The 20,205-nt window shown below is 37.5% G+C and overlaps 10 protein-coding genes across 10 annotated transcripts; 5 read left to right on the forward strand and 5 right to left on the reverse strand.

The window, feature by feature from the left end:
* Window positions 1-540: 540 nt before the first annotated feature.
* Window positions 541-2,542, forward strand: I206_105079 (uncharacterized protein; the record flags this gene model as incomplete). Its single annotated transcript, XM_019154382.1, has 10 exons — window positions 541-740; window positions 907-971; window positions 1,107-1,163; window positions 1,218-1,374; window positions 1,470-1,543; window positions 1,602-1,761; window positions 1,837-1,918; window positions 1,982-2,111; window positions 2,204-2,336; window positions 2,446-2,542. 10 exons carry the CDS (start codon window positions 541-543, stop codon window positions 2,540-2,542), a joined length of 1,155 nt encoding a protein of 384 aa, XP_019013122.1.
* A 309-nt stretch (window positions 2,543-2,851) lies between these two features.
* On the reverse strand, window positions 2,852-6,124 carry I206_105080 (uncharacterized protein; the record flags this gene model as incomplete). The annotated part of the gene is made up of 12 exons (XM_019154383.1): window positions 2,852-3,304; window positions 3,377-3,552; window positions 3,630-3,849; window positions 3,924-4,025; window positions 4,089-4,344; window positions 4,407-4,496; window positions 4,552-4,621; window positions 4,680-4,803; window positions 4,867-5,270; window positions 5,339-5,407; window positions 5,462-5,595; window positions 5,664-6,124. The coding sequence occupies 12 exons, from the start codon at window positions 6,122-6,124 to the stop codon at window positions 2,852-2,854; spliced, it is 2,559 nt and encodes an 852-aa protein (XP_019013123.1).
* A 347-nt stretch (window positions 6,125-6,471) lies between these two features.
* I206_105081 (uncharacterized protein) lies at window positions 6,472-7,039 on the forward strand (the record flags this gene model as incomplete). Its single annotated transcript, XM_019154384.2, has 4 exons — window positions 6,472-6,502; window positions 6,562-6,593; window positions 6,670-6,752; window positions 6,841-7,039. The coding sequence occupies 4 exons, from the start codon at window positions 6,472-6,474 to the stop codon at window positions 7,037-7,039; spliced, it is 345 nt and encodes a 114-aa protein (XP_019013124.2).
* A 466-nt stretch (window positions 7,040-7,505) lies between these two features.
* I206_105082 (uncharacterized protein) lies at window positions 7,506-8,156 on the forward strand (the record flags this gene model as incomplete). Its single annotated transcript, XM_019154385.1, has 1 exon — window positions 7,506-8,156. One exon carries the CDS (start codon window positions 7,506-7,508, stop codon window positions 8,154-8,156), a length of 651 nt encoding a protein of 216 aa, XP_019013125.1.
* A 250-nt stretch (window positions 8,157-8,406) lies between these two features.
* On the reverse strand, window positions 8,407-9,763 carry I206_105083 (uncharacterized protein; the record flags this gene model as incomplete). The annotated part of the gene is made up of 2 exons (XM_019154386.1): window positions 8,407-8,635; window positions 8,709-9,763. The coding sequence occupies 2 exons, from the start codon at window positions 9,761-9,763 to the stop codon at window positions 8,407-8,409; spliced, it is 1,284 nt and encodes a 427-aa protein (XP_019013126.1).
* A 981-nt stretch (window positions 9,764-10,744) lies between these two features.
* I206_105084 (uncharacterized protein) lies at window positions 10,745-11,228 on the forward strand (the record flags this gene model as incomplete). Its single annotated transcript, XM_019154387.1, has 2 exons — window positions 10,745-11,141; window positions 11,206-11,228. The coding sequence occupies 2 exons, from the start codon at window positions 10,745-10,747 to the stop codon at window positions 11,226-11,228; spliced, it is 420 nt and encodes a 139-aa protein (XP_019013127.1).
* Window positions 11,229-11,304: 76 nt separating this feature from the next.
* Window positions 11,305-12,016, reverse strand: I206_105085 (uncharacterized protein; the record flags this gene model as incomplete). Its single annotated transcript, XM_019154388.1, has 4 exons — window positions 11,305-11,586; window positions 11,680-11,767; window positions 11,852-11,862; window positions 11,921-12,016. The coding sequence occupies 4 exons, from the start codon at window positions 12,014-12,016 to the stop codon at window positions 11,305-11,307; spliced, it is 477 nt and encodes a 158-aa protein (XP_019013128.1).
* A 269-nt stretch (window positions 12,017-12,285) lies between these two features.
* On the reverse strand, window positions 12,286-14,635 carry I206_105086 (tRNA pseudouridine(38-40) synthase; the record flags this gene model as incomplete). Its single annotated transcript, XM_019154389.1, has 10 exons — window positions 12,286-12,484; window positions 12,545-12,604; window positions 12,672-12,888; window positions 12,951-13,023; window positions 13,092-13,245; window positions 13,309-13,602; window positions 13,686-13,823; window positions 13,894-14,046; window positions 14,122-14,154; window positions 14,223-14,635. The coding sequence occupies 10 exons, from the start codon at window positions 14,633-14,635 to the stop codon at window positions 12,286-12,288; spliced, it is 1,734 nt and encodes a 577-aa protein (XP_019013129.1).
* A 341-nt stretch (window positions 14,636-14,976) lies between these two features.
* On the forward strand, window positions 14,977-18,736 carry I206_105087 (uncharacterized protein; the record flags this gene model as incomplete). Its single annotated transcript, XM_070203057.1, has 10 exons — window positions 14,977-15,960; window positions 16,021-16,085; window positions 16,147-16,281; window positions 16,340-16,475; window positions 16,528-16,697; window positions 16,755-17,066; window positions 17,126-17,225; window positions 17,290-17,468; window positions 17,528-17,792; window positions 17,894-18,736. The coding sequence occupies 10 exons, from the start codon at window positions 14,977-14,979 to the stop codon at window positions 18,734-18,736; spliced, it is 3,189 nt and encodes a 1,062-aa protein (XP_070059158.1).
* Window positions 18,737-19,144: 408 nt separating this feature from the next.
* Window positions 19,145-20,011, reverse strand: I206_105088 (uncharacterized protein; the record flags this gene model as incomplete). Its single annotated transcript, XM_019154391.1, has 1 exon — window positions 19,145-20,011. The coding sequence occupies one exon, from the start codon at window positions 20,009-20,011 to the stop codon at window positions 19,145-19,147; it is 867 nt and encodes a 288-aa protein (XP_019013131.1).
* Between the last annotated feature and the right edge of the window lie 194 nt (window positions 20,012-20,205).

The following is a 20,205-nucleotide window of genomic DNA, read 5'->3' on the forward strand; positions in this document are numbered from 1 at the left end:
ATTTGGAATAAGAGGAGAAAAATGATTTGGTCATTTGTTCAAAGTGTTTTGTGATTGAATGATATTTGACGATTCTACTATAATACGAATAATACCTGAATGAAATTATGTGAACATGAAGTAACTTGATAAGTAATTTCTGGTAATTTGAGCACGAAACGCCAATCTTGTGAGATTGTCCGGATGGCTTTCTGACATATAATGCAGTATGACCTTCTAATGATTACGAGGTTATGCATAATAATGCATAGAAACCTGGAGGAAAGATATGGTATAGGTTGTATAAGCACGTGATCAGATTGTGCTAGTCCATTCATGCCTATTCGTCGACGCGTCTTGATCGATCGTGTTTTGTGTCATGTTCATACATTTAATTATTTCACTACATTTTTGATTCTATCATATTAATATGATTATCTACTTTACAAACATCTAACTCTATCATAACAGAAACCAACGCAATTCCACTCTTAAGTGGAATTTAAATACGGATCACTCAAACCTGTCCCTTCTTCTGATTTTAGACCAAATTCAATTATAATGTCCGAACCAATGGATATAGATCCTCCAACTTCATCCGTTAATGGTAATAGTAATGGTAATTCAAAACCTTCCAACGCAATGACAGCTTTAATGGCAAATTCAAAAGGAAAAGGAAAAGCAAATGAAGGAGAAATAGAAAATAAAATATTAAGTGATATTGAAATAAAAGCTTTAAATGATAAAGAGGGATTACCTTGGTAAGTTTTTGTAAAAATATTTTGTAACAATGAGAATGTATAGGAAGAAGAGTGGGATATTCAATGTCGGTTCAAAAGTTGTTGAATCGTTAAAATCAAAATTAACTATTATCAATTCATATTTTTATAATTTATAGCTGATATTTGTATTTCTTCAAAATAATAGGGTAGAAAAATATAGACCTAATACATTAGATGAAGTTGTTTCTCATCAAGATATAACAAGTACTAGTGAGTGATCATCTTTCGATTTCTTCCTTAATTCATATGAGTCAGCATCAAGCCTCATCCAAAACCTGCCCATTATTACAAATTGAAATATCGAATGAAATGTTTTGCTAATTTTCCAAAAACGCATATTTATAGTTGAGAAATTTATTGAAGCCGGTAGATTACCTCATTTACTTTTATACGGACCACCAGGTGAATAATCTATAAACATACAAATAAAGAATTTTCCTCTTATTTCAATTTTAGGTACCGGTAAAACATCAACTGTTTTAGCTTTAGCAAGACGTCTTTATGGTCCACCATATAAAAAACATATTTTAGAATTAAACGCTTCAGATGATAGAGGTATAGATGTAGTTAGAGAACAAATTAAGAATTTCGCAATGACAAAAGTATTATTCTCGTAAGTAGAACTCAAGCTTTTGAATAGCTCTTTTATTTTAAAGATAACTCTACCTCGATTTTATGCGAAGCTAATAATATTTTCTTTACCTGTAGGAAAGGGTTCAAGTTGGTCATATTAGATGAAGCTGATATGATGACTCAAGCTGCTCAATCAGCTTTGAGGAGAGGTATGTATATTATTTTTACCATTAAGCAAGCTAACATACCTGATTCTTTGCATCACAGTGATAGAAACACATACGAAGAATGTACGATTTTGCATTTTATGTAATTACGTTAATAAAATCACTCCTGCGATTCAATCGCGTTGTACGAGATTTAGATTTTCTCCTTTACCTCAAAAAGAGATTCAGAGGAAAGTTGATGAAGTGGTAGAAAAGGAGGGGTAAGTCAAATATCTGAATCACTCACAGGAGGGCATTACAGGAGATGGTCAGCTGATGTGAAATGTGTAATCCAGAGTCAACTTGACGGAAGATGGACGAGAGGCTTTACTGAAATTATCAAGAGGTGATATGCGACGAGCGTTAAATGTATTGCAGGTGAGCTGTTGACGACCAAATCAAGACTAAATCGACTGACATACCACCTTGTCGTTTTAACAGGCATGTCATGCAGCTTATGATACGGTAGACGAAACTGCCGTTTATAATTGTACAGGAAATCCACATCCTAAAGATATTGAAAGGGTAGTACAAAGTATGATGTCTGATGAATTCGGTACAAGTTATTCATGTAAGTCTTAAGTTAACTTTGATTTCTAAAGTTTATTGAAGCGAATTTCTTCCCATAATTAATGGTTTTTTTTCCTGACTCTTTTGATATAGTAATAACATCTTTAAAAGTTGAAAAAGGTTTAGCATTACAAGATTTAATTGCTGGAGCATATGATTTTTTAGATACAGTTGAATTACCAAAACAAAGTAGAATTTATTTATTAGATCATTTAGGTAGTACAGAGTAAGTCTATAAACAATATCTAATATTTAATTTTTTTTGAACAATAAGCAGTAGTAGCTTTTAAATTATTTTGAATACTGATAATTTGATTGATTTTTTTTTTTTTAAGACATAGATTATCAGTTGGTGGAAATGAAAAGATGCAATTAACTGCTTTATTAGGAGCTTTTAAAGTTGCTGTTGAACTTTCACAGAAGAAAATATAAATTTAGGAATTATTTTCCTGAAAAAGTCAAATGTGTATGTATGTAAGATAACGATTCATGAACTTCATATCATGCATTTTATGTCAATGTACACATGTTAATTCGAAAAGACAGCTCAAGAATTCAATTTTCCGCTTAACAATAACTTGATTATCATTTAAAACAATTCAGAGGTCATTCATTATATTGTCCGTAAAATGCATGATATATAGAATAAACAAACAAACAAGAAAAACAAGAAAATAAACTATCATTGATAAAATACAAAAAAATCATCAATAAACAAAACAAATAAATAATATTATTTCTTTAAAAATCATCATCTCCAGCAACTTCAGCTAATGCAAAACTACTTTCTTCTCTTAACATCTTTCCATTCCAACCACCACCACCTCCAACACCATTTATACCTAAACCTTTCATTTTTTTACCTTTTATACTTAAACTACCAAATTTATCATTAAAATTTGCTAAATCCATTTGTGAAAAAGTAGCTCTCATTTTTGATGCTGATAAAGTTAATGTTGATTTTCCTCCTCCTCCTCCTAGTCCTCCTGAATAATTATCATTTAATGAAGGTGAAAAATCATCTGAAACTATTAAAGTAGGTAATGAATTTGATGATATAGATTCAATTTCATCTTCATTTATAGGTAATAATCCTTGTTCACATGATGATGATGATGATGATGATGACGGTGAAAGAGCTAAATTTATAAATTCTATAATTTGTGTAACTTTTGATTCTGCTTCCAAACATCGCTAAATCCCATTGAAAAAACGAAAAAAATCAGAAATCTTCCATACGAACCCTGGCAAAATAAGTTAACTCACCATCTCTAAAGCTTTATTTTCTTGCGTGATAAATCGAACATTCTCATCCAATCTATTTGCCCAAATCTTTTTACTGTCCAATTGGTTCTCAAGGGTCTTAAGCTTTTCTCCGAAATCCTTCTCGACATCCGCTCGGACTTTCCTAGAAGGTTCAAGTAAATGTCTTTCGTAGTCATCTACAGAGTAATTCATCATGATGTCAATACTACTACTTGATCGTTGAAAGTCAAATGAAGCAAGAATATTTGCTCACCCGCGATTAACCGAAGCTCTGCTACTTCGTTCCTCAGACTTACAATCTCCTTATTGGGTTCAATAGGTCTAGTGGCTAATTCAGCTTTCAATCTTGCTACTTCATCCTCCAATTCCGCTCTATTCAATTGTTCCGCATGTAATTCTTCTAATAGTTCAGCGGATGGTCGATCGTATTCTAATTTAGGGTATTTCATCTTCGCCGGACTAGGAGGGACCAACTAAAATTCACGATAATGATCAGCTATTAAGTCCGCAGCCATTTTGTCAGATAGAAGATAAAAGATAGACCTACGTTTGAACCATCTTCTGCGTTTGGCGAATTGACACTGACAGAAGTTAAAATCATAGACTTCAATTCGTTTAATCGCGTCTCCATAGCTTGATTCTTCTCTCGCTATGACAATGATAGACCACTCAGTATCCCTAACAAAATATCGACATCACGATGATGACTCACCTCATTCTTGCTACTTCCACCGGTTTCTTTCTCCCTGAGCTGTGCTCTCAGCTCGGCAATCTCATTTTGGTATTGCTGGATCAAAGCTTGAGGATCGACAACTTCTTTCTTCTGGGCTTTCAGAACGACTCTCTTCAAACCTTGAGCAAAAGCTAAGGTAGAAATTGATTCTGCCAAATTGAGGGATGAAGGAGAAACGGTACATATGACAGATATGAGAGCATCTCCAGAGAGGGAATTTTGCAATAGTCGCGTGCTATGACATTTGTTAGCTGTTAATCTGAGGTTGGGTAATGACAGCTATTCAGTGACACGCACAGCTTACTGTCCCTAAACGGTACATGGGTGACATTTCGCTTAGAAGCCAAATCGGCAAGTTTCGAAATGACCAATTTCAAGGTCAATAGCCTTTTAATGGAAGTCAACTGGGGGTGCATGGTACATGTCAGACTTTATAGCTTACGATTGATTGATATGTTTACCTTCCGCATTTCGCTCTTTGGATGAAGTGTGCCTCTCGGAACCAGCCAAATCTGTTTAAAACAATCAATCAGCTTACGAACGTAAAGGCGTACTATAAAGCTGACATACCAATTATCGACAGGGTACTAATTCGTGTCATCTTTTCTCCTGCAGCCTTGAGCCGTCCTCCAGGAGTTCTAGCACCAATAGGGGCTTCTTCAATCGCTGAGTTTCGGGCTCGTGATTCGATGGTCTGATAGCGGGGAAGTCAGCTATATCTCCTATTTTGAGATTGTGTCAGGAAAGAACAACCAACGATTCGGAAAACGCAATGCGATCTTGATGACCTAGCATTCCAGTCGGTCGCTCCTACTTTTCTTCTGTCTTCACCTGATCTCAGCAATTTTTTGACATCTCCTTCTGTCCTGACTGCGCATTCAGTGAGACCATTAATAACTACCCCTTTTTTACCTTCGCTCAAATGTAGCTCTGCTCCATGAACAGGTGAAAGTAAATCAATGATTGTCTCATTATATAATTCCAGATATGATGCTCGGAGTAAGAATTCTCGATCGGGAGTTGAACGAATTTGAGCAAATAAGTCGGTAATTGACAAGGGTATTATACCTGGTTCTATAGATGATCCGGATAAGGTATGTGTTTTACCAGATGCTGTCTGACCGTATGCAAAGATGACCGCGTTGTATCCTTCCATTGCAGCTGCAAGTATAATATACTCTGTTCAGCATCTCTTGACGATCAAGGGAATTGAAGATGCAGGGGCTTACATTTGACGTGTCGTCTAGCGGAAGTTCCGTATACCCTGCTATTGTCAGATTCAGGTGGAAGTATACGATCTACAACAAAGAGCTGGTAAGCGTAGGCTCAAGTTTGGAAAGACTCAAACTTACCAAATATCCAATCTCGATCCCCTCTCATCCCTTCAGTACCCTTAGCCAATTTAAGCAAATGTTGATCATGTTCTGGCATGGTCCATACGCAGCCCGCATCCGAGCGAATTTCGACAGGATTAGGGGGCCTTACTCTGTAAAGTACCCAAAAGGTTCGATATTTAGTAAATAATCTCGGAATTGTGCTTTGAGCCAGACTCACCTAACAGATACCAAAACCGCTTCCGTTTCCGCCATCTCATCTTCATATTCCTCGAAATTCATCATCGTAACAGGTTGACTGTGTGTATCAGCCGACATCCAACCTTCATCTGCTAACGTAGGTTCATAATTTGGCGTTATAGAGCGATTGACCAATCTGACTGAAGGAGTAGCTAATAAATCATTATTGCGTTGAATTTGCGCACGAGCACCTAAAGGTTTGACTAATACTCTTGATTTCGCTTCAGGAGTAGTAGCTGATTTTATTTTTAATCTGGTTGATCCACCTTCTTTCGGTGATAAGACATGTGAGATTGGTTCGGGATAATGAGGTGTATTACCGTTATGTGAAGTGGTTAAGGGGGGTGATTTTAGGTGAGAGGGTGTTTTGGGGGCAAAGCGAGAAGTCGGTTTTGGGGTAGCATGAGGTGGGGGCATAAGTGCCCTTGCATGTGCGTCCATTCTGATGACTATCAGATACGTGTATTGAGGACTATACTATCGAAGTAAGACAATTAAGGTATGGGTTGTTCTATCGAAATATAATCATAGTTGAATGATATTTCATTTTTCATGTTTATTCTGTTGACTTTGACCAAAACAAGTCAGTCGCCAACTCATCACCATCTTGTTACGTAATAACCTTTTTTCGTTTCCGACGGAATGTTTTGGTTTGATGTCATCGAATGTTTTTCGACTTTTTCAACTTTTCTTGCTTAAGAGTATTTACAATTTAAGTCAATGCATAGAATAATTGCTAAATACTACGTGCTGATACAATTACCAGTAAAGAATAAGCTCTAGACGCAATGGATCTATCATACAACTTAGTAGCATCAAGTGAGTGGCGATTTACTGTCTAACAATCGAGAAAATAATCCCTCTAATGACCGGTATAGAATGCGCCGAGCAAATGGCTAAATATCAAGAGGTATGTCATAGGTTTGCTGACCATACAAAGGCCACAAAGCTTAGCATAGATGATAACGCTAACTTGAATGATTCAGTGTGTGCTGAAGAATCAAGCTGAAGACTGGAATACGATATGTAGACCTGAAGGTAAAGCTTTGGCAGCATGTGCGGATGCCAGGTAAGTGACAAATAACTCGCATGATCAGGGGACTCCTTTTGTTTCTGTTTCATAATCAATAACGGAGCTGATAGTGATCTTGACTCAGCGTACCTCATCTTGCCGAGTTGAAAACTTCATGTGCAGAACAGATTTTTGCCTATCGACAATGTTTAGATAAACACGCTTCACAGGAGGATGATATGATAAGTCAACAATGTGGTGGATTGATGAAAAGTTTGTGGGAATGTAGTGAAAGGACTATGAAATCTATAGAAGAAAGGGAAGGATCGTCAAAGTTGGTTTAAAGTCCTTGCATCGGTAGACTGGTGTAGAAGAAAGATCGAGACTATAGACCGGATGCCATGGACAGCGCTGCGATTGCATCGATAGGAAGCAGACCTTTCATAATGGCCGATAAATCTAACATCAGTCGATATGCATCATCCGGATATTAAGGAAAGGACTCTACATGGGCTCACTGAAGGCGTCCAAGACATCGCAGAATTATTTGTTTCCGAGATCAACGGATCACTACCCGATAACCGGATCTAAGATATGGTGATTTATTGAGGAAATCATACCTTCTAGAAGTCTTGATCACGATAAATTGCGATTCCTTCCTTCTTCATGATGATTGGATATTCTTATATAAGCGGTGCACCGGAGGAATTCAGTCTGACATGTCAAGATATTGACCTATATTACTAACTTTTTTGACCAAACAGATCAGTATACATTCGATTCATCTCCTAAATACATCTAAATGAGATCATGCACCCTTCAGTTTCAGATGGAATCCCGAATGTAGAAGATGGAAATTCCAGGATAGAAAAGAAAGTACAAGATTCATTGAAAAGTATTTCGACAGTATTAATCTCGTATTCGACTTCATCATCACCTTCTACAGCATATTTGGAATCTTTGATTTCATTTTATAACAGAGCTATTTCATTCACAAACCAGAAAAGTACAGCAGAAATAGATTCGCATAATCTCATTCAACCTATAAGGGAACGTCGATTTAGTGCACCTAATTTGACCAGTCATCTATCTTGCAGCGACCTTAAAGAGATTCAAGTTCGACCAAAGGATGAAATTAAAAGAGAAGAAAAAGATATAGATAAATTAGCCAAAGATTGGTGGAAAAGTGAAATTGTTGCAGCGTGGTATGGACCCAATATTAATCCAAAACTCACTAGGAGGGTTAGTGGTATTTCAAACCCAGTGGTAAAAGAATCGTTCATTACAAGAACCGTATTCCCTGATGAGAAACGTAGATACACAACAAACGATCAACAAAATCAATTCGAGGCGTTTGAAAAACCACGATTTGAGATTGCATCAGATCACAAAACGACTCAAGACTGGATTGTACTCCAAGCTGGAAAGGATGCGGGTTATGTAGGTCTGCATGATGAGTAATGTCTATACAAGAGGGGATATTTTGCATATTCAGATTTAAATAAATGCACACTAAGATTGATGTACTATGAATTGTATATAGTCTGATCGAATGATTTTGTGATGTATTGATCTACATGTATATGATGATCTTGGATGAACAATAAGCGAATATACAAAGGGGAAGAAGCGAATATCGCACACGTGAGCAGCCATCGGTGCACGAGTCTTTGAAAGGGGGACATATAGTCGGCACCCTGGAAAATCAAGTCTACTCTGAGCCGCTCTTGCTCTGTTTGACTTTGGACTTCATCCAGTCAAAGATGCGAGTTCCGGGACTTTGACTCGATCGACTTTGCCTTTCATTATTGGTTGACTCGCCCTCTTGCGTGACCTCATCTGAATGGTACAGATCTGCTTTATATTCTGGCTTATTATCAGCGTCACTAGGCAAATCTGCATCAGATTTTGGCCCATGCTCATCATCAGCGACACTAGACCTATCGATTGAATATTAGCAGATATCGTCAAAGTATAAATTCGATTTTGCCATGTAACATATAAAAAACTCACTGGTCGTCAAGTTCCACAATTCTTGTGACTCCTCTTAATAGCTCCTGAAGTCCCCGATCCGCTTGCTCGAATGATGACTGACGAGGACGAGAAAGATATTCTTGTGGATCATCAATACGATTCAAAACTCTAGACCATCTAATAGTTACAGTTTTTTTCGTAGTTGGTTTAAATTCATTATCCCAATCTTCACTCTTGCTATCTAAGATACTTTCTTCTACACCGTAATGACTAGAAAATTTTGCGAGATCTTTAGAAGGGAATCGCATATTCAAAATCATATCATCATTACTTCTTGCTTTGGAAGGTCTTAAATGTTGAATTGCAGTTTCAAAATTCATACATAGATCTTTTGAGAACCTGTCGTCAAACGAACGGATATCAAAATTGTAAGTAGTAATACGACTTGATGGTTTCCCATACCTAATAGGATCATCTGCATGCGCCCTCTCTGCCATCTCTGTGAGAGCTCTACATCTAGATTTAGCATAGGTTGCTTCCTGTAAAATCTTCCAAGGTAAGTCCTTGAATTCAGAATTCCATTTTCTAATGTTATTGCTACAATCAGAAGATTCAGATGTTAATATCCTTGCACCGTGTTGATAATCCGTTGTGTTAGTATCATCTGTTGATTCTAAGAATATTTTGATACGGGGAGCAGATCTTGAAATATCATTTTCTTTAGTAAATATCTCAGCACCATTTACAAGTTGAAAATCTTTATAAGCTATTAATGTATCAGAATGAGAATAGTCATTAGAATCTTTGACAATGTAATGATTTAACAAATCGATTTCATGCTTTATTGATGGATCTGTATTTTCGCCAGGTTCTATAGAGAATATTCGCATTTCTGCACCATGACTTCCAGGTAAAGATTTATGTTTGCTTGGAATATGCTTGAGACCTTGAGCATGATCATCCATCATTTTGTTTAATCGATGAAGAGCCATATCTCGTGTTTTCATAATTACCTCTGCAGAGAATTCTTCAACTTTACCCTCATATACATCGTCCAATGGAAGATCAGATTGTTCTGATTCGATTTCAGCCATGTTGAGTATTATCAGTATCTGTATGAGTTTGTCTAATCAAAATAAGGGATAAATAGAAATATGAGTGATATATAAGGAGACAAGATGTTCAAGGGGCCAACAGCTATTTATATCTTGATGTCCTAATCACTCGCTCGTGACGACCTGTAAATACATGAAAGGAAAGGGGACTTCGCCAAGGGGACTTCTTGATCGTCATACGATTCTAGACTTCATCGTCATACGATTCTAGACTTTATCCATTAAGAACTGATCCATGACCAGAAAATAAGCTTCTTCGTAACGGACACCACATATTCTACATCAGCATCAAACAAAGGATCAATCTAAAAATTGCCAATTTGACACTTAGCCAAATTGTATGGTATATTCCGTCCAGATCTAGAGGAGTTTTGCATTTGCCACTCTCTCAAGACCAGATGGATCCTCAACCAAGACATCGTAAACCAATTGAAGCGGTGTTGCTAGGAAATCGAATGAAGCTTATAGCTCAACCTTGAAGAATATTCGTATTGATTTTGACATGAAATAGATTCATACTGTATGACGAAGCGGGTTTACATAGTAGGTATGTACTAGGTATGCGGGACGCAATAACGTTCCCATGTAGTAACCCTTCATTCGTACTACTTTGGCATAATCGCTTGCAATCAAAAGAAATGTAACAAGTTACGCACTATATAAAGTCTTCGTGACCACGAATCAAGTCGACAAAGTCTCACTATCTCTGCGCAATCTTTTAAGGTTAACGATTTTCGTACTCGTACAATGCAAAACCTTGGACGGGTACGTTACTAGGGCTATCATGTCTATCATGATGTCTGTTCTACTTAGAGGAATCATGTAATCACTTCATATAAAGATATTATACTCAATCATAGTAAAGCATTTCATCTCTCGAAACTAACTTCGTACCAAATTGCATTCATATTACTCTCACCATATATATACCTAAGCTCGAATTTTTCGAAAGAAATAACAATGACCACCAAACAATCCATCATGAAATCAAATTCAGAATCACCAAATCTTCAATCTATATTAAAAAAAACTAAATCACCAACTTTCACTTCTAAAAAAAAAGTAAAATTCAATTTACCTATTATAGAATCAAATTCTAAATCATGTTCAAATTGGCCAATTCCTTTTCCTGATAATTTCAATACGAATATAAATTATACAAGTATATTAGAATATTATCCTTATCAATCAAAAATTGTTAAAGATAATTATGATTCTTGGGAATTAATAAATCCTGATGAAACAACAACAATTAACGAAAATTCAACAATTGGTCAATATTTTCAATGTATCATTTCTAAATTATTACCTAATTGGTTTTTAGAAAAAGAAATACCTGACATGATGCAAGATACAGGTAAGTTAATATTTTTTTTGTTTTAATTATTTAACTAATTCAAATTAATATTAACTTGATTAAGAATTCTTACAGAATATCAAATAATAGTTAAAAAACGTTTATTTAGAAATTCAACTTATACATTAAAATATGGTATATCATAAAATTACCTTAATTTTCTTCAAATTTTACTTTTCAATTCCTCTTCTTCTTTTTTAATTTGATTTAATAAATTATCTCCATCTCTATAAATACATGATCCTTTACCTATTACTTTATTTTTTAAATTTCTTTCTTTTACATATTCCCATATTAATTCATCATCTGCTCCAGGTTGAAACCATATTGATCTAGGTTCATTTTCAATTGAAGGTATAGGATAAAGTATTTTTAAAATTGTTAAACCTAATTTAGGATTAATTATAATTGATATTGAAGTTTTATTTAAATTTTGTATTTGATCCTAAAATGTATAATTAGATATTAATAATTAGTCCACTTGATTATCACTTAACTTTTGTTTAAAATATAAATATAAGAAATTTGATTTATTTACTATTTGATTCAATAATTTTAATCCTTCAATTTCTTCAATTGGTTTATCAGGTCTAACAGCTACAACTGGAAATTTTCTTTGTTGATACCTGAGATATACAGATATATGTTTACTTATTGCTGATCAAAGCGCAGTTTAAAGCGCTGTTTGACTGGATGAACAAAATACTTACCATCTTAATATCTACAGAATAGAATCAGCTTTTAACATTGACCAAAATAATCCACCACATTTGACATACTTTATTATCCCACCTTGATCTATCATTCATTACTCTTCCAATCACAGCGAACTTTTCCGCCTTTAAGAAATACTTGAGTGTTTCGGGTGCTGACATGATTCTCGTTTCTCAATGGTGATAATTTGAAAGGGTTATATTGCTTGTGATTCAAACATGTATACTGAAATATGTATCTGGGTACAGTTTATCAAGTTATTTGTGATGCTTGCTCATCACTTAACGTCATCATTCGCATGACCTCTTTTCGGGTAAATGACAATCCATTTAACCGAATCCATTCAACAATCAATTTCTTAAAACATGCAACATAACAATTAACTCTAATTGATATGACAAAGATGATATGCATATGCTTCTATAATCACCTATCCCTCCATATCACCCCTTTTAAGAGCTTCCATATCAACCTCTTCATCTTCACTATCCATCCCATCTTCTACTTCTTCTTTAGTCTCTGCTCCTCCAACTTCTCCACCTTCTTTAGCAGCTGTAGCAGCAGCCGCTTTACGTGCTTCTTTAGCTCCCTTAGATAAATCCGCTTCCGGTGGAATAGTACCTTGAGTACTGTAATTAATAGATATTAGCATGGGAAGCTTTTAAAATAAACATTAAGCAGAAACTCACTTCAAGAAAGCCAATCCACTTGACATGGAACAATCCATTTGCCTCATCCATTTATGGAACCTATTCACATCATGCAAAATTACATGAGCTATTTACTTCATCCATAAAAGTGGCTTCGACAGCTCACACGTGACTTTCCAATTCCTCTTGTCTGAGTTTCTCATAAATCCATTTGACTTTGAAGTCATGCATTAATTCAGCATATAATCCGAAATTAACAGGATCTCGATCTTCTTGCAAACCATTAGCTTTGGAGGAGATTCGTTGATTGTAAACTCCAAATTGTGGTGCTTCTAATAAAAGACCAAGAGGAGGTGCTTTGGGAACGTGAATTCGTTTAGGACCTGAAATATTTCAGATGATGAGCTGGGTCTGTCCAGTACGAGGTTTTGTTAAAAAAGCTCACCAAACGTTTCTGGGATCAAACATGCAGGAGAAGCGGTTCGACAAGCTAACATAGCCATGGATATCATTTTTCGCTTTATTCAAGATAGTGTAAGTCAGTATTGATATATTTATGGTACTGGTTTCGGAGAACAAGACTCACAATTTGATGCAGCATGAAACTTTGTCCGTGAATTTGTACGGAAATCCATTCGATATCACCGTAAACTTGTGGATCTTTTACTTCTAATTTAATCATGAATCGCTTAACGGTTCGATCATTGAAGGGTTTGCCAACAGTGAAATTGTGGAAATTGCTAAAGGGAAAGTCAGGTTAGCTTATGTTTTCATAAAGGGAGGAACAGAAACAAGTAGCTCACTGGGTTCCTTTATATTGCGCTATTAATTCTCTAAATCTCTCCAGCGTCTTGCTATCAACTCTCCATCCTCGTCGTCTCTCAAATTCTCCTCGATTTTTAGGGTTGAGCTTTCCGTCCTCGTCTTCATCATCGAAAGATGGAGCGGCATCAACGAAATCAACAGCTTCTTTACCTAATAAGTCTCGCCATCCAGGACTTGACTTGTCTAATCGTTTACCAAGAGGATCATTGCGGCCCGGTGGAAGGAGACAATAAGATGGTAGAAGGTATTCGTATATCCTCGAATCAGCAGCGCTAAGATACTCATAATATCAGCCGAGTATCCGTGGAATGCAAAGTACGAGGTAGCTGAATTTAGGCAAGAAGTCCAAACTTACGTTCTAGCATTGAAGGATTTGACAGTTCGAACAAAACCCCACATCCTTATTTGGTCAGGTAAAATAGAGTTGACATATTCAGCAAGAGTTTTGAATCCTTCCGGTAAAGGTGGTTCAACAATCATTTTGAGAGAGATACTATGGTAATATCGGTTAGCTGGTTCAACCAAAAACACAGAACACAGCGGCGAGCATCCTGAATACCTACCAATTACCAGCGGCATGTACCCCTGCATCAGTTCGCGCAGCTCTGGCGACATCAGATTTACGATGATCATTTGCGTTGTCTGCTGAGATCGCTCCAGCTTTGACTAAAGCTTCGAATACGTCTCCTTCGATTGTCCTAGATCCGTGCGTTTGTCTGTGTCAAAGAAAATGACAAATTGTCAGCTAACTTCCCACGGTCACTCTGCGTATTAGCTGATGAGTAACTTACATTTGCATACCGGAGTACCCAGTACCGCAATATCTGTACGTGAATGATCAGCTTATGCGCAACCTACTCTATTGGAGAAGCATATAACAGCTGATACTCACCCTACAAGCAAAGCACATCTTCGTTTAGGTAATCTAGCTTCAGCTTCTTCGCCTTCTTTCCTCTCACGAGGTGTCCAATCATTATTTCTTCTATCGTACTTGACATTGGGGTCTTTCTCTTTACCTTTTCCTTTACCTCCGTTTCCATATCCTTGACCTCTACCCCAAGTTTTCTTTTTCGTATCTTCGGCAGCAGCATTTGCAGATTCCGATTGGAGGTTGAACATAGCTTCTTCTGGATCTACCTCGGGTTTAGCGTTTGAAGCAGGAGTGGCTGAGTTTTCGATATGAGCCTTTTTTGATGGGGGTTCTTGTACTTCGGATACATCATTTTCAGGGGCTGCACCTTGTTCAACTTTCGGTGGTGGAGAAGCCGAACGAGGGCGCTTGGATGATTCGGATGCTTCAGTCATGGTACAGAGTGTCTTTCTTGCTAGATGCGGCTTGGCAAGAAAGATTAGCTTATTCAAGTCTCTATTCGAAGATAATTAAAGATGCTAGGTATACAAAGTCGGACAGTTGACCAAAATATCAAAAGTCAAATTGAAAATCGCCTAATATAATTAAATTTCCCACGGTTGCAATGAAAGGTTACTCCGGTTATCGCCACCTATCTATGTGCCGTCATCGTCCACTAACAGATTACAACAACAAATAACATCAAATCTATTGATACTAATGAGCTCATCTCATCGGCTCATATCATTTTGCTCTTACTACAGGGATCTTCCCGATCCCGATGATATAATTCAAGATGACAAGTCCACCTCAACGGTCAAATGCTCTACTCAACCTCATCAATCCTTATTCTTCCGTCGCGCGTTCTACCTATCCAGATCCGGATAGTCCGTCGACAATGCTATTAAGGGAACTACAAGGTGAAGATGAATCGATCGAACATGAAGTAGAAGGTAGAGAAACAATGTCGCCTACTCCTACGCCTTCCAGTCAAAATCAAAGAGGTTCTAAACATGTTATAGCTACTTCGTCCAGCTCGTCAGATGATGAAGACGCTCCGCCTAGATCTTTGATTTTTGGCGAACAACCTGAGCGTAGGCTAAGCGATAGAACGTTGGCCTCTCATCCACATTCTAGCAGATCAAATCAACAGCCTGTGATGAATAACAACCATATCAGTCTGAACGAAGAGAATGACAATCCGATATTACCTAGACGGAATAGCGGACCTTTTAGAACACCTTCCGAAATACCTTCTTCATCGACTTCCCAAAGCAGATCAACTTCAACCTCGCCTGGCCCATCCACTATGTCAATCTATGCTTCAGGGTTAGAAGGGACAAATGTCAATTTAGGATCATCAATAAGGCATGAAGCCAAACAGCGAGATCCATCCACTTCGCCCGAACCTGAACGACTAGCCAGACCGATACCCACATTTAGAGAACCCCCTAGACCTACACTTCCAAGGAACCCTTCAAGCAAGAAATCTCTCCCACATCTAAAATCAGGTTCGGGATATCTGGATCCCGCGCTACCTCCTAGTTCCGCTGCAAGAGACAAAGGTAAAGGTAAAGCCAAATCAAGAGATAAAGGGGGAAGAAAATATCATGCTTTACCTGCTCAAGATGAGCAGGATGAAGTGGAAGATGAACAGCGAGGAAGGTACGATGGATTAGGGAAAAGGAGTGGAAAAGTAGGAAAGACGGGTTTGAATGATTATGAAAAAGCCTTGTGGAAATGGGTCAACGTCGAAGACCTTGATGGGTTTTTACAAGAAGTGAGCCAGCTGATTCAAGTATCCTGCTATTCCCACATTGTCAGCTGACTTCTTGTACAGGTGTATGACTACTACAAAGGAAAAGGAATATGGTGTATAGCTTTGGCTAGAGCGTTGAACCTATTGTAGGTTTACTTAATACACTGGGCGAAGGCTCATTTTGAGCTGAATTCACGTATTGGGCAGGACCACATTCTTCGTCATTGCTTTTTCAACTTTCCTTACATCCTGTATAGATTACAAGAAGCTTTGGTCAGAAGCATCTGGACCTGATGCTATAGCTAGGCTGGATGATGTGCTGATTGATAAATGTATAACTCGGCAAGTCGTCAAGTGTCTGATAGTCGAGATCACGCAGCTGACATGGTGCACCGAATAGAGCTTCGTTTCCCCACATAATCTTCATGGTGATAGTCACGGCGTTCTTTATTTTCCAGCTGTCCTCATTCGTTCTTTCCCTACCGAAATTGCTGGATATGTACCGGTTCTATACTTTCCTTTTGCGAGTACCAGACGTGAGTCGAATGTATCTGCCGTTGATCATGGGCTTATATGCGGTGAGACTAGGCCGACATTCAGACGCTACCTTGGCCTGAAATCGTCCGCCTCATAGGCGAAATACGGAAACATAATCCCGTAACATCGCTGTCAAATGGCCAAACTACTGCTTTGACAGATATGGTGGATGAAGCGGATCAAGCCACGTACAAGAAGCTTGACGCTCATGATGTAGCTAAGTACGCTGGTTCTGGCATGATATATGGTATTCCACAGCTAACTGAATTCACTTATAGTCGAATCCTACGTCAGGAGAACTATCTCATTGCTTTATTCAACAAGGATTTACTAGATCTGCGGGTCAGATTACCAGTACCTCGTAGTCTCGATCATCTCGTTCCAACTTCCCTGCTGGCTCCTGGCTCAAGCTCGCTTCCTTCAAACACCTCCCATTACGATAGAAAATTCATCTCCTTCGGCGCTAACACACTCACCAAGGCGCTCGAATGGAATTTGAGATTCTGCCTCATGGAATATCTGTTTGACGCAAGAGGACAAGTGAAGAAGGAATTTGTCAGGGAACGAAGGCGGAAAGACCTGGTACTTGGGTACGTCCGTTGGAACTTTCTCACCTATACAAAGACTGATCAAACCCACTTAACTCTAGATTGAAGAGACGTTTCGTATTCATGGGCGTTTTGAATGCCATCTTTGCTCCCTTCATAGTGGTCTACCTGATCATGTATTCCTTCTTCAGGTATTTCGAAGTGAGTTCGGATTGTGTCGCTGAACGTCGAGAGAAGGACGTGGTTAATCGAGGTATATGCACAGGAATATCATAAGAACCCCTCTTCGATAGGCGGTAGACAATACACACCTTACGCACAATGGAAGTTCCGCGAATTCAACGAACTGCCTCATCTCTTTGAACGTCGATTGGACCGATCTTACCCGATTGCAAAGGAATTCATCGATCAATATCCGAAAGAAAGGACTGCATTAATCATGCGGTAGGTTGCTGTCTAGTTGTCCAGCTGTCTACTCAAGCTTATACTATTACCTGCGGTAGGTTCGTATCTTTCATAGCGGGATCATTCGCAGCCGTATTACTTCTAGCTTCCGTGATCGACCCAGACCTATTCCTGCATTTCGAAATCACGCCTCATCGGACAGTCCTGTTCTACTTGGGTCTTTTCGGAGGAGTACTAGCTGTAGCCAGAGGTATGGTACCCGAAGACAATTTTGTTTTTGATCCTGAGGAACGGATGAAAGAAGTTGTGAGATTCACGCATTACTTGCCCGATGAGTGGAAAGGTAAACTGCATAGCCAGATGGTCAGTGGATTTTTTATTTATTGGTCATCGATCCGTACTCCAATCGGTTAGCTCGTGTATACAATAACGTCATATAGCTGATGCGTTCTCCGATACTGTAGGTTCATCAATCATTTGGTCAGTTATTCGCTCTCAAAATCACTATCTTCTTCACCGAACTCTTATCAGTCATCCTTACACCATTTGTGCTATTCTTCTCCCTACCTCCATGTGCAGGAGCGATTATCGACTTTTTCCGCGAATTCACCGTACATGTCGATGGAGTAGGATACGTTTGTTCTTTCGCTGTCTTTGATTTCAGGCGAGACGGTTCAGATCCAAAGGCAGCAGAAGAAGTTGATACTGCTACTGAAGAAGACGTAAATAGACGTCAAGATAGTAAAGCAAATGCCAAAATGACGAATAGATGGAGAGAAAAAGGAAATGAAAAGATGGAATCTAGTGTTTTACATTTTAAAGCTACACATCCAGATTGGGTACCTTCTGATCCATCTGCTTCACTTTTTTTGGATAGATTAGTAGGTCAACACAATTATAATAATTTATCAAGATCACCTAAATCTCCAAGAATAAATAAATATGAAAATTCTTCTTATGGAGGAGGTAGAGGATTGGGATTAGGTTTAGGATTAGGTTTGAATAATAATAATAATAATAATAATAATAGTAATGATGATGAGAGGAAATTAAAAGAACGTAAAAATGAATATGAAAGAGCATGGGAAAAATCAAGTCATCTAATAAAATCTAAATCCATATCTAAAAGAAATTCACAAAAAGATGTTATACAAGAAAGGGATGAAATTAATGAAGAAATAGAAAATGATGGTCTTGAAGAATGGAATGAAACTTCCAAAGGCTCAGGAGTAGGAGGAATTCAAAGAGAAGAAGGTTGGAAAGATGATGGAATGAGAGGAATTTTACAACAAGTTTTGGGAAGGTAATTGTCATTGCATGATTGTTATATTCGTTTGTATTGAAGATATGTACTGAATATCAATGAGATACTGAATGTGAGTATGAATCACTTTTTTTTTTGATAAGATACTGCTGTGCTCCGGGATATCTGCCTCGGAATCTTTTACCTTTAGGTTTTGTTTGTTTATCTTCAATGAAAAATGAAATGTGTTAACTTGTATGATAATATCAAGATGAGTTGTCGGATTGCATCGATTCTTATGTTTGGAATACCAGCTCAATAATTGGAGAGATCGCTGTGTTCTGAAATTGCTGCCGTATCGCAAAGAAGAGAGTAAGTGAGGCTATTACATGATACAATGGGCATACTACATAATACAGAATACATAATACAATGGGCTAACTGCAAGATACGGAAATGGTTGTGCTATACCTTAATCTTCAATTTCATCTTCACAATCCGCTTCAGTGGCACTATCCTCTTCTTGTTCTGACTCGAAATGTAGACTATGCTTCACTTTAGGTTTTTGACATTTCTTATCGAATGAAAGTGAATCTTTTAAATTGTAAATAGAATTTTCATTTACTAAAGTTTCTTCACTATCAGAATTTTCATGAGGTGTATTCCAATGTTTTTTCTCCTTCTCAACATCATCAGAATCATCAAACTCGTTATCATCAGATGATTCGTAAATTATAAATTTAGGACGATTTTTTTTATTTTCATTTTTCAAATTTCTAAATTGATTAGGTTTATAATTATTAGGTAAAATTGAAGGTGTAATTGTTTTAATTAATTTATTTTTTGTTTTTAAACAAACCATTCTTGTTGATCCTACACTTGAAGATTCTAATGATGTTGAAGGTGTATAATTTTCTAAATCTTTACTTATTTTCCAAGCGTAATTGAAAATTGAATTTTGTTTTGGAATTTCTATTGGAATTGGAATTGGAATTGGAGCTGTGCTTGGATTATCATGATTTTCAAACGTATTGGCTTTCTTGTCAATACCAGGTGTAGTCGGAGAAGAAGGATAATTGGATTGTACATGGGTATCAGTATTACAGAATGATTTGTTGAGAAATTCGTTGGATGCAGGAGTGGTGCGGGATATGAGTGAGTACCCATCGATAACAGATTGAGGTTGCGAGGAGTCATGCGAAGGTGAAGGATTTTTCAATTGTGACGGTGTATGAAGAGGAGTCGTTTTCATTGAAATCCTGACATAGTCTCTAGTCTTTACAGCGGGGTCTCCTCTATACTGAGGGTGGTATGATTGTTTGAGCATGTGTGATAGCATTGCTGAGAATTATGTGGGGCAGATAAGAGATAAGCCGTCTGATGAGGTGTTAGTTAGTCAGTTGGGTAAAGATGAGGTATGGTCGAAGAAATAGTTCCCACAGGAAAAGAGAGATTGCTTATCTTATATACATGGTGAGCGACCGCTAAGCCGCTGAGCATGGACTGTTCGCTAGCCATAATTCTTAACCGAGT

Source organism: Kwoniella pini, chromosome 6 (genome assembly GCF_000512605.2).
Source record: "Kwoniella pini CBS 10737 chromosome 6, complete sequence".
Taxonomy (NCBI): domain Eukaryota; kingdom Fungi; phylum Basidiomycota; class Tremellomycetes; order Tremellales; family Cryptococcaceae; genus Kwoniella; species Kwoniella pini.